The sequence below is a fragment of the Amborella trichopoda genome, chromosome 2 (genome assembly GCF_054954075.1).
Source record: "Amborella trichopoda isolate Santa Cruz 75 chromosome 2, AtrichopodaSantaCruz75HAP2 v2.0, whole genome shotgun sequence".
Classification (NCBI taxonomy): Eukaryota; Viridiplantae; Streptophyta; class Magnoliopsida; order Amborellales; family Amborellaceae; genus Amborella; species Amborella trichopoda.
This window is the reverse complement of record NC_142337.1, coordinates 63,250,146-63,268,636: the sequence shown is the minus strand read 5'-3', so window position 1 is coordinate 63,268,636 and position 18,491 is coordinate 63,250,146. Positions and strand designations below refer to the sequence as shown.

The window sequence follows — 18,491 nt, the reverse complement described above, 5'->3', positions numbered from 1 at the left end:
AGAGAGAGAGAGAGAGAGAGGAGTTAAATGACGAGCTGAGAAAATGGCGCTTTCCACCAGCACGCTGGTTGCACATAAATGGAAAAAATATAACCCGGAGTCTTCCATATTTTCAAACTCAAGTACCCCATCTTTATTCCTATCTCAACATGCCCTGTTGAAAAAAAAAAATTCAAAAAAAGCGTGCCTTCAAATAGTGTCGAGAAATGTGGTTTTCATATAAAAAATTTTCATGACAGCTTTAAAATATATTTTTATATTTAATTATAAATTTTAAAGTATTAAAATAGTGTAGATTGGATACATCTATGAAAACTTGAAAATCTTCAAAATTGACGGTCCAATTGAGCATATAAGATGCACTATTTTCAAAACTTGAAATCCATTTTTGGGTAGATCCATTCATCCTTAAAACTGTTTTGGGCGTGGAAACGATCAATAATGGCTCTAAAATTAACCTCCACCACTTATTATGAGATTAGTAGCTAAAAAAGTAGTGTTGATCTTGTAGATCTATAAACACTTCAAAAATGAATGATCTAGATACAATGTATTATAACATACATTATTTTTAGGGCTTGAAATCTTAATATTTCTTCACAACTATGACAGTAAGATGATGGATTTGAAAGTTTTATGAAGCCAAAAGTTCTTTTGTGAGGTTTTACTTATTTTGACAGCCTTATCAAAATATTTTTTTTAAATAAAAATATGGTGAGGTTGGTATAAAATTGGTGCCATAAAACATCAAAGTAAGGCACATCTTGAAATTGTGCCAAAAGATGCATTTCCATTTTCATATCTAATTATGAAATTTAAAGATTCAAAAATAGTGTTGATCGAGCAAATCTATGAACACCGAAAAAATCATAGAAATATATTGTCTAGATAATACGTTATAAGATATACTATTTAGAAGAGTATAAATCTTTTTTCTTTTCACATTCATGCATCTCGTGCCGGCCCTCTCTAGTGAGTTTTTCAAATGCACCTTATTTCCGTAGTATAAGATCTCAACCTTATGTGAACTTTTTTTTTTATAAAAATGACTATATTACCCTTGCCAAGGAGTGGAGAGAAAAAAAGATAAGCCGACTACGAGAAAAATATAATTTGCGGTATGGTTATCTGTCCAAACGGCCCCTAAACAAATGAACAAGTGTAGTGGCCTTTGTCACAAGGAATGCGTTATTGTAAAACGCCGACAAGAGAAAACCTAATCAACATATGCCTAAAGGTTGTCTGATAAAATCGCAACATTTACGCAAATGCCCATACATCCTGTCCGTTTCAAATTTAGTTATGCACCCGCGGGAGCCAAATTATTATTATAATATAGCCCATAAATTATGCTCCTGCGGGTGCAAAATATACATTTAGATAATTTGGTCCGAACTTTTTCGATCCCTTTAGAATTATCAAATGGTATTTAAAATATAACTTTATCATAATACAACCTAAGAGTTGAAGTACTTGACATTTTATTCTAGGTTAAAGTTCATAACTCATTTTGAAGTGTTATTTGATGGGCTATTTGAAATATCATCCATCGATGGGTTATTTGAAATTAGATCAGAAAAAATATGAGTAAGATGTTAAATCGATGTAGTTCAATAATTTCCCTATTTAAAAAAATAAGAAATGAGTTTTTCCTCGATTGAGGTAAAAAGGCATATGCTTGTAAAAATATCCAGAATCTTGGAGGTCCACTACGGGATTGTTGGTTCATCAATCAGGATCGGTATGAATCGTCGATTCAGAAAAAAGAAATTAAAAAACATTAAAATAGAGGTTTACATGAGAGAGATGAGGGGATCTAGAAATAACATTAAATAATATATTTTTAAAAATAAAAGAAAGTAATGTTTTTGGGCGGAAGGGAGGGAAGGCAATAACGGCACCTTCCTGTAACCAGTTTAGTCCCGGACACTTCATGATCCAAATCGACAGCTCTCCATCCAATTCGGTAGGTTTTGAACTACCGGTATTATAAATTTGCATAACTTACAGCATTTTTAAATCTTTAAATTTGTGTGAAAATAGATTTTCAGACTATTATAAGAGTTTCCAATACCGAAATTACATAATTTTTTTCTTTACAGAGTTTAGAGTTGCCCTTACTATAATTGTTTAAGATTACAACTTATATAAGCCCCAACCAAATATAAATCGACTCCAAACTAGGGGGCATTTATTAATTGGTATGGTCTACAAAGAGACCATTTACTTTTTGTATAAGGTCACAATTATTCTTGTTCCAAAGATTTCAAAATGAGTGTTTGTAATAATGTCATTGATTAGACACAAAATTTTTAAAAAATAAACACTTTTTTAGGCTTCATAACTCACCCTAAACCATTCAATTCGATATCTAATAAGTAAGAATAGTTGTGACTTCCATATACAAAAAATAAATGGTCTCTTTCCGAATAATCCTTTATCAAGATAAGTGGAATGAATGCAGTCCCATGTCCACGATATAGACCCACCCATTCACGTGAGAGAGAGATGCGGACGGCTGGATCAATTTTATTAATCCCTCTTCACAGTGGTTTTCGCTTAAATGTTTTTTTGAGTTATTTGCATGGGGGGGTAGCTAATAAGAAGAAAATACGAAATAAGAAGAAAATACGAACCAGTGGGCCAGGCAATTATGGAAACCTAACAACGTTTCATCACGATTGGAAAAGGAATAACAGAACCAAGTATTTTAGTTTCAAAAAGCAAATTCCAGAGATGAATTGGATTAAGGAATCTCTCTCTCTCTTCTAACAAGAAATGACTCTCTCCTAGACTCTCTCTCCTCTAACAAGAAAGGACTCTCTCTCCCTCTCTCTCTCTCACACACACAAATCAAACTCCTTTTAATGCTCTCCATGATAATTTCAGTAATGAGGACAACAGACTCCGGTTAGGACCAGTGCGTTTTGCTCAAAATGGCAAATAAAATGACAAAAATAAAGAGGAAGAATAGGTGTGAATACACAAGATTTTCACTGTTTTTATAATGATAAAATCACAATTTTTATAAATGATGGCATAGTTACAAGATTACAGAACTGCTTTCATTGACCGTAATTCAGTCATTCGGGACAGTAGTATAACCAATAAATGCGAAGATAAAAACTAACCACATTTAAAGAGGAGGATAAAAATTAACTAAAATACATATACAATTGAAATTAATTCAAATGCAGGTGATCTGCCTCCTTTTGATCATCTTTTCCAAGTTCTCAGAAAGCAGGGTCGTGAGATTTGGGTTACCAGTTCCAAATTCCGAGACAACTCTGTGCCAGAAGACAAAAGTAACTACCAGTTACAATTCCCAGTCAACAAAACAAACTGAAGAGGAGAAAAAAAGTGATGACAAAAAAAAACATGTTTTGGGAAGGTAAAAAAGGAAGTAGAAATGTATATATATATCTCTCTCTCTCTCTCTCTCTCTAAATAAACAAGAAAGCACCACTGGTTAGATAATGGATCATTCATGGAGAGAATGGAGGTGCATTCATTGTCCTGGAATATGATGGTTGCCCCATCTTCTAAAAAGTGGTAGTAGTTTATATATTTATCTTAAAAACCAGCAACTTCTTATGATGGTCGTTGCATCATCTTCTCAAACTGACAGTAGTTTATAGATTTTCTCTGAAAAATTGTAAAAAACCATTTGGGACAACTATCAAAACAGCAAAGGTCCTGAAAATGACAACAATGCACCACCAACTCAAAGATTGCCTCTCTCTCTCTCTCTCTCTCTCTCTCTCTCTCTCTCTCTCTCTCTCTCTCTCTATATATATATATATATATATATATATATATATATGCACATGTGTTTGTGTGCGCGTGTGGGGCCAACTACCTTTTATCAGTGCGGCATGAGTCAAAGGGACCATTTTTTGTCATTTTTCAAAACAACCACCTAGTTTGTGAATTTCAAACCAGTGATAGACTTTGAAACCCAGCGCTTTTCTTGTAACAATCTACTTTCCTAAACCAGTAGCATCTTTGTAATTACCTAAAAGAAGGTCGAGAAGGTTAAGGAAAGAAAAGGAATGTGGATGATATTTGTTCTTACATAGGATCAAGTGCTAACTTCTGAATCTCTTTGATAGCCCAACTAGCCGAATATACAGCCATCTTACCAACCTGCTTGCATAATACCAAAATAATACCCAGTATAAGAATTGCAACAATTCTGCTTTTCTAGAATATATTTAATCAGAGGAGATTAAAAAATTACAAGGAATATATCCACTGGACTATGTAAAATCATAGTCCATTGGGGCACAGTGCAATGGACAATGATGGAGAGAGTAGGATGCGCTAATGGATCCCACTTTCCCTTCAACACCATCCATTCTATTGGAAGGTGATTCAGAAGGACTATGGTGCGCATCCTCCATTAGGAATATAGTTAAATTTCCCTGGAACAGTTAGTGTAATCACTGCAACACATTAATCTTATCTAACCTGCAACATATTCTGTTTTGCTGCATGTTTATCGGAAAGAGAGCGGATCTCTTGTGCCAAGCGTAAAGATTCCCCTAAGCTTTCAGGGGAAAGGAAGTTCATACTCAATTGTACACAAGACTGCAAATCCAATAACAACAAAGATTCAGAATATTGCTCCAACAAACCTATTTTCCTAAAGTATATTACAATGCATTGCATTGGACTATGGAAAACCATACTCCACAGATCCATTGGGTCAAAACAGTCTGACAAAATGATGGTCGGTGATGGAGAGAGTAGAGCCCTCTTTGAGTTCATGCACAATTTTAGTGGCTCCCAATCTCCATCATTTCACTGAACGGTGATCACCCCAATGGACTATGTTCTTCCATTGCCCATTGGATTAGAGTGTACTTCCCTTTTCTTAATAAACAAGCTCAAACACTGTGATTAGGAACAAGTTTCTTAGATTATGACTTGGAGGGACCATACCTGAAGATTTCTTGCTTGAAAAGGGCACCCCGCAGGGATAAAAACTGCCTCACCAACTTGTTGTTCAAATGTCCATGGTTCGACATCTACAATGACAGTATGGAATTAGTCATCAATTTCAAGATGGCACAGTGAATAAACCATGAACAAGAAATTAGAAAGTCTGACAAGGATATAGAAAGGTAGAGTGTCTTTCCAAAGAAAGTGGGGTAGCCAGGAAGCAGGCAACGAATGAACAAACATGATAATAAGTGTAAGTGAGATCAGAATAAAATAGGGGTAAGGATTTAGATCTAAAGAAAATGGCTCATTAAACAAAATTCTAGAAAAATTGAAGGAAAGCCAAGTAAAAATCTTGCTCACAGATAGGACTCGAATGGGTATACTCCTGTTTAAAAATCAGTAATTAGTTTAGTTGGAAAATGAAAGCCAAGTACCAAGTGTGCTAATAAAATTTAATGATGGTAATAAAATTATTTGTATTGTGGCCAAAGTAATTTGGACACGAGCGTCCATGGCTGCTGGCATGTGTCGACACGCAAAGGACATGATACGGTGTCTGATACCTTAGAAATTAGACACATTTGCTTAACCTATTTTTTGTAAATGATAATATGAAAGTACTAAATGTCACTATTAAAATCTCAGCTAATCCCCCCTATATATAATGTAAGACTGTCACACATGAGATACCAATTTCAGGATAGTGTTTCTGCTCAGATATCAGTCTTTAACATAGATTTTCACCAAGTTACACAAATTCAGATCCCCTGACTAGTCTCCCATTTGCGGCTTCCAGATTTAAATTTGACTATGATTCTTAGAACAAACTCAAAAGCTTCACAAACTAACCCCAACCATTAAATAGTGCAAGAAGGGCAAGAACATACAAAGAAACTGAGAAGCTGATCACAAGTTGAAACATAAAAAGGAATAAGTTGCACATACCAAATTCCTCCTTCAACTTCCTCTTGTGCTCTTCATTCAAGAAAACAACTTGATCCAGCAGAGGTCTTGTACCCTGACATGCAGAACAAAATAATTACCACGCACTACTTGGTCTACCAAATTATTACTTTTGGTCTCATTATCAGATTCCTACTGTCACTCAAACAACCCATGAGACCTGTCCTCACATGGAATACACCTGACAGTGGAGCATACCAAGTGACTATGGAGTTGCAGGTAACATAAGCCTACATGTGACATACCCATAGTAATTTTTAATTATTTTCAAAGTATTTAAGAGAGGATAAATTTCATCTAAAAAAGGAGGGTGGTTTAGAAAATTGAGGAAAAGAGGCACCATAGATGACAATTTTCAAGAGAGGAGGCCTCTACCACCTGCCTTCTGATGAAGAGGCACATCATCAGTCTTTCAACATTTCAAAAGCATCGTATGAAAAATGGCTAGTTCAAAAAGCTTTTAAAACACAATGTTCTGCGGCCCCTTCACCAAGGGGTGACATGCCTCGATTTGGACCGCTGCTTTTACAAGTGGGTGGAAAGAGCTGGTACCAGGACATGGCTCTCTTTGAGACAGAACAGCCATTTTCTTACATGAGATGATATTACTTGCTTGAGTCACCCAAGCATGCATGCACACGCACACATGGAGGGACACATGCACACATAGAGAGAAAGAGAGGCAGGGAGACAGTGAGGATTGACAAGTGCTCTTCTTGGAGATTAATGCCCAACTTACTGAATTAAACTGGTGGCAACCAAAATGCCTGAATTCCCGCCAATGGACTTTTAAATATTCATTAAGCTTAGCAACATCCTGCCTGCGGAAAATATCCCAATGAACTCCGCCACGGGTTCTATCCAGTGCATCATTATCACCTCCAATGACAGATGGTGATGTACCAATTTCCTTTCTCTCGCTAGGAACGGACTTGCTCTTTCCAGACAACTCAGTTGCACTAGAGGAGACATGGTCATCCACAACATCAGCTGCTTCAGAATTCAAACTACACCCCACATCATCTTGCTTACTTCGTTCAGTAGCTTGACTGGGTGACTTCTCTCTCTCATCAACATTATGTTTAGTTTCAATAGCCTGCAAATCAGCTGATGCTTGTGCATCTATTGCTCTAAATGTCTTTTGTATCTTCTCAATCTTAGCACGTTGCCAACCTTGAAACTTCACTTCACATGTATGCATCAATAGATAGACCTGGATGGAGTTGATATGGAAAAGAATGAGTAACTTTTCTTTGATATGGAGTTGATCTATATATATGGTATATATAGATCAAAGTTCCTTAGCAGCAATTTTAAGAGTCTCTTGTCTACCAATATCATTTGAGGCAGATGAAATTAAAAAATGAAACCAAAACAAGGATATTATTTTCCAATAAAAAACAAAAAATCATGAAGTTTCTTTGAGAGATTTTGCACCTAAGGACATGAGAAAAAAAAAAAACATTTCATGAGATAAGAACTTCATAAAATCCTCCAGTTTCCCCACTACTCTGTAGAAGAAAAAATAAGCTAAAAACTCCTCCGCATAACTTGCCAAACAATGGTAACAGTTTCAGCTGGATGATTGTAAACGGTCACAAAGTACCCTATACTATTTTAGTTGAATGCCTTGCACATAACTTCTTGTAATTTCAGAAGCAACAGATATTACTCTATACTTTAAAAAAATGTCAAAAGGACAGAAGGATCTACCGGATCTTGGCTGAGTAGTGAAAGAAGATATGAGATAGGAGAGAAACCAATGCCCAAAAAGATGCTTCAGCAAATACTGGTGTGACTGAAGACAGTTCTGTTTTTTTTTTTGGGGTGTGTGTGTGTGTGTTTTTCATTTTTTTAATATACATATGGGTTTTTTGGGGGGGTGGTTTATCGTAGGCAAGATGGTCACATTGATCTAACACCTACTGATCCTATGCATTTTGTACTTCATTCAAATGTTTTAATAAATATTACTTAAAAGAGAAAGAAAAGCTGAATTATATTTAAAGGACTAGTGTTATGTTACTGGAAAGGAATGGAACCATTAATGATAGCGTGTTAGAGCCAGAAGAAAGCACTCAGGTACACAGCAAAACATGAAATTTTGCTCGATATCAAAATGTAGCATGACAAAAACATGTGAAGCAAAATGAACCAGGAGTTAACTGGAATAAAGTTTGCAATGTGCAAGTTCTGCCTCCTACCATGCACTTTGCTAATGGAATTTCCCTACTAAAGCTAATGCTATGCAAATCAGAGGCACTGGACCCAAACTTAACAAATGAATTTCCATGGTGTACTTTTGCAACTGCAATTGACACAAGCTAGTACTTGGTCCCGTATAGCTAAAAATATTGTGACTAAATACTTCATGATTATTATTATAAGGAGTTAAAAACTGGGTTGAAATATTGAGTTCAAGATGCTGAGCAACATGGAAAAGGGAAATATATAAGAGTGAGGCACATACCACATCACCCATATTATAGTGGAGTTTTGTCGTAGAATCACCTCGACCAAGTTCTCCATATGTCCCATAAGCAATAGAGATCTTAGGTCCTAGATCTGACTTTAGAGAACCATGGGGTAACTTTGTGGCAAGATTGAGAAGACCCCACTTGGAATGAATATACTCAAGCACTGGCAGTGTACTGATAAACTCAGCTCTTTGGTATGACAGGAATTCCTCCAAGGAATTTTGAGATGGCCAATCTTTCAACTTCAACATTTCTGGCCAACCATTTTCATGGATCCGCCCCTCTGAATAGCCTTTCAAGAACTGCCCCAGATTAATCTCAACCTGTCACATGTAAAAACATCGCTAACACATCAAATTTGAAAATAGCAACAGTATAGATACTATCTAACTCAGTATGGTATCAAAATGCAGAGCAGAGAAATGACCAATTCTGTTAAAACTTCCAAGAATATATACCTCCGACCAGTCAAGGCAATCTATAGATTTTACATCTCGATCATCATTTCTCATCTTTTCATCTTCAGTTTCCCGAATTCCTCTCCAAATAACCATGGGATCCCAGCTAGAAACTGATGCACTATCAAATGCATGCTTCACGATAACTGGTTCGCCTCTGACCCAATGCTTCTGAAAATGATAGACACCTTCAAGTTTGATATCATAAGATGATGGATAATAGAGGAAATTGTCCGTGCTATCCTTTCGGAAAGCTGTTTGGCGGAGATTAGAATTTACAAATTGACTGCTTTCAGAAGGTAAGCTCGTCAAGCAAAAAAAGCATGAGTCCAAATGTTCGGGCTCTTGGACCTTACAGCCATTAACCAATTCCTCGGTGTCTTTCTCTAGTTTTCTAATCCAATTGATTTTGAAAATGCGCATTAGAACCAATGATTTGCAACCACAACCACCATAATCCTCTGGGGGGCATGGAATACTTCCATCACTATTGACTTTCCACAAAGGACATGGAAGACAATATCTCATCGTATCCACATCCATATCTTCTGGATCAGTTGTTGCATGAATAACCCCATCCTTTCCACTCTCCACAACTTGGGTTCCCTCCCTTTTAATCTTCAAACCAATCCGACACGCTTGTCTAACATCCAGGCAGCAAGCAAGGCATAGATCATACGAACAATTTCCACAGCGTCTATGGTAGTCAACAATAACACTCCCACAGCGGTTGCTGCCCAGAAACACACAAAAATCTCATTTAAAAAAAAATGAGGTTTAATTCAACCATAATTGTAAAACAAGCACTCTATTCAAAAAACTTATATACTTTACAAAAATAAATTGTGATTGTAGAAGTTAAAAGCTTGAGAATGATACCAACATATCTGCTCATCTGAGTTCAACTTGCTTCTGGGAACATCGCCCTTAAATCCTGGAAGGCAAGGTGATTTTAGCACATGCAAGTTAATGAATATCTCATAGATCCAATACAGTAGTGCTTAACTTCCTCACATGACAGTTAAGTGTAAATCAGTGTTGTCAGAACGGGACCTGGACCGGCCAGTCGAACCAGGAAGCAGTGAACCAGTAGTCATACAGGTCCGGATGAACCTCCGGACTAAAAGGGCCGTTGAACTTGTCTCAATGGACAGGCTATCCAGGATGTAGCTGGGAAAGGTCAAAGTTAATTGTTTCTTTTTACTTTCTAACTTAAAAAAGTGTTCTTGTAGGAGGCTTTTCAGTACTTTTGAATTTGATGAGGAGAATTCGGTTAGATGAAACAGTAGGGTGGTTTTTTGGTTATAAAAAGTACCTTTCTTAGAAAGAAAGGATTTCGTGGACCTCTCTCCCCAGGTCTCTGTCAACCAAAAAAACAAAAAAACTAAGTTTTGGGCAAAAATGTTTTGACAGAATTCCTCACACAGGCTCATAGTTTTGAGACATTGATAGATAAGAACCGAAATCTCACTGAAACAAAATTTTCAGTCTATCTCTCTACAAGGAACTTAAAATTCAGTCATCTCTCTCTCTCTCTCTCTCTCTCTCTCTCTCACACACACACACACACACACACATCTAGGCTCACTCAAATTAGCCCTAGTTTCCCACTTCTATTTTCTATCTTCTCATTTATGTATTTTGCATCATGCCAATTCTATTTGTTGTATATGCATGGTAAGAAGTTAGTTTTTCTGGTTTCTATCTCATTCTCTGCGACTTTTTTGCGGCAAAATTTCAGCCATATATGATGACCTCCGATCTGCTGCCCTTGAGTGGTTTGTGTCAGAAATGGATATTTTAGAAGTCTAGCATTTTCCTAATATTTTTTTAAAATTTTCCTCATTCTTCTATGCATTTTCTAGATTTTCCATATTCTATTTTTCCAATTTTTTCTATTTTTATTATAATTTTCAATTTTTAATTTTATGATCAGTCTAGTCAGGTCTGACCGGACCATCGTTGCCCTCACTGACTCGACTACGAGTCCAGTCCTGACAACACTGGTATAAATATCAAAACCACTTACCATGAACCTTGGTTTCAGCTTCCAATTCCATATTCTGTTCTATGTCAATCTGCTTGAGTACAGGAAGAACCAAAGATAGTAGGTGATGGATATATCGCAATTTATCGTGGCCAGGTATCTCCTGAATCCTGACCTGAGAAAATGAAATATTGTAGTTTGTAACTGATTTCAATATCTTACTACAGAGGACAAGTATTTGAGGAAATAAAACAGGAAAAAAATGAAAAATATTGTGCCTCCTATATAGACTGTAGAAATAGAACCATTGCACCAAACACCTATGCATGTCAATTTAACTGCTGCTTGCAAACACAAGCACACATGCATGCACAGTTGGATAGCTGGATAAATTACTGATAACAAAAAAGGAAGATACATAAATGGATAGAGATATACAGGATGGTAATTATATTCTTAAGGTAAGCTACCTTTATCAGGTTGTCTCCACATAAGCACACTTTGCAATTGCAAGTCCCGCGGCACACTGGACAGACCCTTTGGATTTCCTCTGGGGGAATATCAGGATACCTACGAACAGAAAATTAATTGCTAAAGCTTTTGCTTATGCTAAATGAAAATAGTACCGCTATTTCATTCAAGCAAGCTTACGCAAATATCAAAACATCAGTATAGACCACATTCCTACCATTTAGAAAGGCAGCTGTTGCAATAGCCTCTTCTATTGCAGTTCATACACCAGTTTATTTTCCCTTTATAACTCTTCTGACACTGGTGGCAAGTTTGCCCGCTTGCCTCACCTGATGAATCAGTGCTTTTACCTGAATATTCCTGAAGAATGGTACCAAAAATTTAGGAAAACGAGAATTGGAAATACTCTTTCTATTTATCCTTTTTTGGTGTGGGGGGCACAAATGGAAAGTAACATAAACCAAGAAAATGCCATGGCACTCACCACCGGAACCTTGCCAGCTGAGCTTTTTGGGGTTTTATTTCTAGAAGTCACAATGGAAGGGTGCAGCTTTGAAGCAGATTTGGTTTTGTTGTCATCACTATGAGCTAAGTCTCTTTGTGCATCCTCATTCAATTTCACGGCACTACGGGTAACTGAACCTTTCACTGGCACTTCTTTGGGAGCATAAGAAGATTGATTTTTGGCCACCTTCTCCTTGGACTTTTTACCCGTAGTTGCAGGTGAAATTTCATGCCCCCCTTTTGCATTAGTTAGAGGCTTCTCAATCTCATCCTTCTTATTATCCACATAGGTATCACTTTCATCTGTTGACTTCTTTTTTGCTTTCTTCAGACTTGCCCTCAGGGCAGAATTTGCTGCTCTCTTCTTTGCTTGAATGTAGTGTTTTTCACATACCGTTTTATCTGGCATAGATAAAGCATTGCATCTCCATTGCTTCCCGTCTGATCTTTTACAACGCATATCATCTGGGATCCCCACATGGTCCTCCATTCTCGCCAAGTATGTAAAGTTTATGTTGAGCTGCTTAGCCAAAAAAATAGTTTATGAACTTCCAAATAAACCGTGATACCACAAAGAATTCCTTCAAGATTATTGTCTTAAAAAAGAATTGGACAGCCCAAATTTGATGGAGGATAGCATAGATAATTAATAAATGCACAACGATGTGAATCTGCACTAGTTTATTCCCAACCAAAATGTAGTTTGCAACTGCAGGAATCTTTGGATGAGCTTGTATGTTAATCACACTAACATTAAAATTTCAACTCAAGCGCAGCCCCCACTACAGAAAGAAATGGAGCTGTAGATTAATGAAAAAAAAAAGTCAGTTTTCTGATGCTGTAAATAATTCAACCCAGAAAATACAACAAAAGATAATCAGGCAGACTGCATCAATCTTAACAGCAGAAAACAAAATGAACATCCACATAACAATAAAAATGGATGAGAAAGTCAATCATATTATTAAAAAAGTAGTACAATAATAAAGTTCTGATAAGATGCCAACATGTAGTTCAAATTATTCACTACAAACAAAAGTGCACCTTCAGCAAATGGGACCCCACCCCCAGCAGCAAGCTGCTAAGCACCCAACCGCAGAGGGGCAGGTCATTATCTACATTCCAGGGATTCATTGATCATCTATATTTCATTACATCAAGAAAAAAAGTTAAAAAAAAAAGGAACCAATAAGAGCGGAATACATGGCATAACTCACTTATCATGACTTGTGTTGATACCATGTTCTATTGCCACTGATCTATCCTTTCCTTTCTTTTCCTCAATGCTAACCAAAGAAGGGGTATGCCTCATTTTCATTTTATGCTACCATAAAGACAATATAGCATTAATTCCTGTTGCGTGAAAACAAAAATCCAACCTCCCAAGCCTAGGGATCAAGGACCATGCTTTCCTTATTCGAATTACTAGTGGAGCTCTTTATTCATCTTAACTGCTAGTTTTCAAGTCCAATCAAAACACTTACCAACCACGAGAAAAAACTAAAGGAAATGAGCTTTCTTTATATATTCATAAAAAGCTCCCCATACCGATCACCCCTAACAGGGACAAACAGACTCCCCTCCCCTTGTGCTCTATATACCATACAAAGGCCAAAATTAACTATTTGACTACAAGTCATTTATCTGTTTCACCTTTCGAGACTCTCTTAAAGATCTCACCTTCTTGTGCAAAATTCATGACGTCTCTAAATATCCAAGGACAGGAATATACCAAGCTTATAGCTAAAACATCAACCAAAAGGCATTTTACCCCCATGACTCATGGCAAACCCCCTCTAAAGTGCTTTCAACACTCCTAAGGAGTGTACTGTAACAGGGAAAAGGGAAAGCTTCGAATATTCCGCTTTACCCGGCACTGTAGCTTTCACCCCATTTGATAGGAGCAGAAGCTACTGTCAAATGGGAAAGTCAGTCGCCGGACTTTCCCTAAAAGTGGGGCAACCAGCAGCCCACATCACCCCCTAGGGATGCAGGTTTCATGGTAAAATTAACTCTAGATTCTCAACTTTAAAGCATGTTTCCATATGATTTATTTTCTTATTCAGCATGAGCCTCTCTCGTGCTAGGATGTGAGCCTAATTCTCTCTTTCTCACCACAAAAGCGTACTTCTCTCTCTTTCTCACTCTCTTCCCCTGGAATCTGCTTTTTTCTCCAAAATCCAGCATCCCTCTCTTTGAAAGATAAACTTCAATATCGAATTGATGAATTACATAATGAACAGTTAAAACAGGCAGTTTCCAGTTATCTTGAAGCGTTTGACTGCAGATTTCATGGAGGAGCATGGAATCCACCGATGCCCTTTTTTACACTATTTTGGAAGCCGCAGCTCAAAAAATAGCATATCGCTTCCGAATATCAAACACTGGAAGCTCTACAGTTCCGGGAAGATGCGGCGTCCCATTATCAAACTCGACCCACAGGTTACCAAATAGGGAAAACTGCCACATCAGGGAATCCAAACAGCTAACCAAACACCTAGTTTTCAGGTTACCCAGCTCCCCACATACTCCAAGGAGAAACAGCGAGGGAAGTTACCAATCCCCTCCCCCCCCAAAAAAAAAAAAACACCCCACACCCACAAAACAATCCACACAAAATCTAATATCCTCCTTATGAGCTTCTAAAACATTTCCTTTGCTCCAAGCAACTCTTCAACCACTTGACATGGTACCAACCCCACCACGTCAGGTTCTCATTATCCCCTAATTATACACACTTCAAAATGTTTAATTGTTAGTTCAACCCAACTAGGTCCTATTTCTACATTGGACAGAACCAATGTCAATCAACTCCTTATGGACTGAATCCTCCAAATGGTTTAGTTCTAGCGGTTAGAGCCAAGAACTGCAATCCATCACAAAATTTATGTGTCATATGAATGAGATCTCAATAGGCATAAAAAATTGCCAAATCCAAGCATGTGGCTTTATGCTAAGTTTGCCACCATATATGATATAATATTTAGAAACCAGTGTGTCCCGTCTGTGCTCCCCCCAAAACTCCCCCTGTACTTCTTGGCTAGCTCCACATCAATTTGTCACTGCCATCGTAATCAGGTCTCAATTGAACCTAGTATATTTTATGCTAATTGTAGCTATGACTTGAAGGGGCATAAGTATTTAAAAGGCAGATATCTTTTACTGTCATAAAGAAATAAAGATGCCTATGCTCATCTCAATCTAGCCTCTCAAGGAAACTGAATAAGCAAGCATGCATGAGCACCGGATGACCATGATTGTGTAAAAACCACTAGACTCATGTGCAAATTAAAAAGACGCACAATTTGCTTTCATAGATATGTAGAAGGACACAACAAGTGAATGAGAAGTGCAGTTGTCATCAATCTCCTGACAATTATTTAAGGTTTAAAGCACATGTTACATTAACAAGGAATCGTGCTATCATCTCAATGATTTATATGCATTTTATCTAATATACACTTTCTTCTAATATGTTCATTGAATGAGGCAATTCTCCTACTTCATCAACACTTAGTAGGGCTGCTAATCATGTTGGGCATAGGGGACGTCAGAATGGGACCGGAAGATCAGGTCTGGGTCCAAGAAATCTGGACATGATCTAGTCCAGGTCTGGCCAAGCCTGGCTGTGTGTGTGTGTGTGTGTGTATAACCATCTAAATCCGAGACGCCACACCCAACCTGGCTGGGTTTGGTCTGGGTCGAATCCGCACCCTACCAGGCCGGGCCAAGTCAGGTCGACCCCAGTCAGACACGATATGTTCGCAGCCCTATTTGTCAAACTTTAGGTTAACCAATGTACACAATTGGCAACCTCAATATCCATCTTTCCCACAATTCTCATCTCAGGCTCATGTGCAATTCAACTCTAAAGACCAAAAGCAAGAATAAACAACAAGTTTCCTATAATAACTTCTCTTGCCAAGAAGCTCAGATTGAACATATGGAACATAATGCTGGAATTTTTTTCATCAGTTTGAAATTGTGAGGGTATCCTCAGTTGTGATTGGTGAGTCACTTATTCATCAATGTCATTAAGGACTAGGGCATTAGACAATTTGTTCCTATGGTATCCATTATATTCATATTTTCTAAAACTATACCAAATCATTGAAAAATTGTTTTGCACAAATTGATTATATATATAGGTGTTGGATGATAACCAGATTGCATCTTCGGCTAAGCAAAACATTATGCATAGATGGTGAACTAGATGCATCCTAGTTGAGTAGAAGTGGCCATGAATGTTAAAATATGACTATAATTTTGATTTTCCCTAGCACAAGAACTACATAAAATTTTCCCGACTTTTTTACAATTTACCAACACGTTATCACCTATAAAGAGAACCTAGGGCAATAACACAATATCTTCAAACCACTTATTCAATCAAATGGCTCATTTAGCTCCCCAACTATGCAAACTCAGTAATAATATGCTGATTATTATTGGGACAGGACTGCTTGGATAGCTGCTAGATGGAATCTAGATTCCCTATTTGGGTCCTCTATTGGTATAACATGGGGTTCCAGTTTTAATCTATTTTCATCTTAAAAAGAGGAACTCATTAGGTTTATCTCAGATATTTCAGAATGTGGTATAGTATTTCTTATTTTAAATAAAATAAAATAGGGCTACGGCGGCACACCCAGAATTGTACTTCCTTTGAAGATCAAAAGTAATTACAAAAATTATGTGGAAAAAAAAATTTTTTGATTCTGGAGTATATATTCCAAACACGGAATGTACAGAGTATATAACCACTAGTTATATAGAAATCAAGGTCCAATCTGAATCCAAAGTGACATATAATTCATAGACCAGATACACCACCATCGAATAAGTCTCAAACTGTGCAATTAACTCATTGGGCACATTGATTTTAATGAGTAAAACATCGACCAATTATTCAATTTACATGTATGTTTATCCATTACATCCTCATATTTAAAAAAATCTAACACAAACCATACAATAAAAAGAAAAAGAATGACGGTAGTCCATCAGAAAAAGAAAACAAGACAAGCAAACAAATGAAGCATTGATAGCACACTGACAAACGATTCTTATCTTCTATCAAATTTAACATCTATATCAGTAAGCGATATACTTTTTCTTTGAGAATATCCGTAAGCAATATATGGACCAAAAATCTATCTTTCTTCCAATACATACCATCTCATGAAATATTCTAAGGCAACGCTAGCATGATAAATAGTCAGAAGGAAGCACACTCCAATCCATTCGACATTGGAAAACCAACATCCATTGGGGTGATTACAGTACAACATAATGACCACATATAGAAAGAGAATGATTACACGACAGCAGAAGCTAATTTTGCTAACAAAGAAATGAGCAACAAAAATTGTTGGATACACAGAGGGGTATACACACATATATATGTATGTATGTGTATATAAGCAACAAAAAATACAGAAAAGAAAATCAGAAAATAAACATTTTACTAATGATTTTGGCAAAGGTAGTCAGCATATGCAAAGAGCAAAAGGAAATCAGCAGAAAAAATTGTTCGACACAAAGAAAGCACACTTTATAAGCCAAAAAAAGAAGCCAAGCCTGTGAAATTTTGGCAAGGAATTTCAGCCAAAAAAAAAGAGAATTACAGAACATACACTGAGAACAAAGAAATCCAGCCAAAAGAAAGACAAAGAACTGTAAAAGGAACCATCGGAAAAAACAAATAACTTATTAATGTTTTCTCAAAGAAATACTAAACCACAGAAAAAAAAAAAGCAAAAAGAAAAAAAAAAAAGAAAAAAAAGAAAGAAAGACTATACAAACAATCACTGTAAATAACTAATCTATGAAAATAAAATCTATGTAAATTACAAAACGAAACTAGGATTTTTTGGGGTTTTTTGTTTGGGGGGGTGGAGGGGTCTCAAAAACAATGACCAAGGATTGTCACAAATTTCAATCACACAAGATTTAGGGGAAAAAACGAAATCAGCATAATGGTGCCCTAATCAGAACCCACAAATGTTCAATACACGGATTGTCACGAAGTTTAATTGCCGTTGAGGATATGATAGCAACAAAAGAGAGAATTTAAAATTAAAAAAAAAAACAGAAAGAAGGTGTATACATACGTGGAAATATGGAATTCTATTAAAAGGAAAAATGGCGAGCTTCGATTTTTGTCAATGATATGAGGAGAATTCTTCTCCTTTACACACACAGTTGAAGCACGTAGGTTCTATGTAGGCGATGCAGGTTGAATGGAGATGTAAAAAAATAAAAAACAAGAATATCAACAAACTGAAACCCTATAACATAAATCAATAACACCACCATAAGACCAACGACAAGATAAACCCCAAAATAAAAATTAAACCACAATTATTCATCAGAAAACTGACAAAATCAATGAGTTCAGAAGAATACCTTCCGGTAAATATCAACGAAATAAAGCACGGGAGTTACTGCACGTAAAACCTAAGTTTTGAATGCCCAACCGCCACCGAACCGGCATGCAAACAATGAAGAGCAGCTGAGATAGCAGAACGAGAGGAAAACCAACAGGAAGATGATGAAATTAGGGTTTCTGGTTCCGATAAATTAGGGTTTCGAGGGAGCTAATTGATATGCACGCAGTCTCAGCGAAAATTCGTATGCGAAAGGAAACGAGGAAAGCTTTCTTCCATTCTGTATATTCTCTCT

General features: G+C 36.8%; 1 protein-coding gene across 5 annotated transcripts; it reads right to left on the bottom strand.

Moving 5' to 3' along the window:
- Positions 1-2,999: 2,999 nt before the first annotated feature.
- On the bottom strand, positions 3,000-18,491 carry LOC18445315 (JmjC domain protein JMJ24). Of its 5 annotated transcripts, none has more exons than XM_020674103.2 (15): positions 18,216-18,491; positions 12,500-12,607; positions 11,788-12,327; positions 11,521-11,663; positions 11,303-11,402; positions 10,875-11,007; positions 9,725-9,779; positions 8,846-9,578; positions 8,381-8,710; positions 6,650-7,123; positions 5,893-5,965; positions 4,945-5,030; positions 4,471-4,590; positions 4,076-4,146; positions 3,000-3,287 (listed from the first exon to the last, which is right to left on the bottom strand). In XM_020674103.2, the coding sequence occupies exons 3-15, from the start codon at positions 12,295-12,297 to the stop codon at positions 3,188-3,190; spliced, it is 2,928 nt and encodes a 975-aa protein (XP_020529762.1). In that variant the 5' UTR covers positions 12,298-12,327; positions 12,500-12,607; positions 18,216-18,491; the 3' UTR covers positions 3,000-3,187. The 5 variants fall into 5 exon arrangements, with proteins under 5 accessions (XP_020529762.1, XP_020529763.1, XP_088715518.1 ...); XM_020674104.2 differs by having other exon boundaries at positions 12,560-12,607; XM_088859392.1 differs by having other exon boundaries at positions 11,788-12,607.

Excerpts from the sequence above, each read along its gene's own strand:
- LOC18445315 (XM_088859392.1), bottom strand. The coding sequence starts at position 12,297 with ATGGAGGACCATGTGGGGATCCCAGATGATATGCGTTGTAAAAGATCA. Across the intron at positions 11,664-11,787 it reads CAGCTGGCAAGGTTCCGGTG|GAATATTCAGGTAAAAGCAC; the intron begins GTGAGTGCCATG and ends ACCATTCTTCAG. Across the intron at positions 9,780-10,874 it reads AGCTGAAACCAAGGTTCATG|GATTTAAGGGCGATGTTCCC; the intron begins GTAAGTGGTTTT and ends CTTGCCTTCCAG.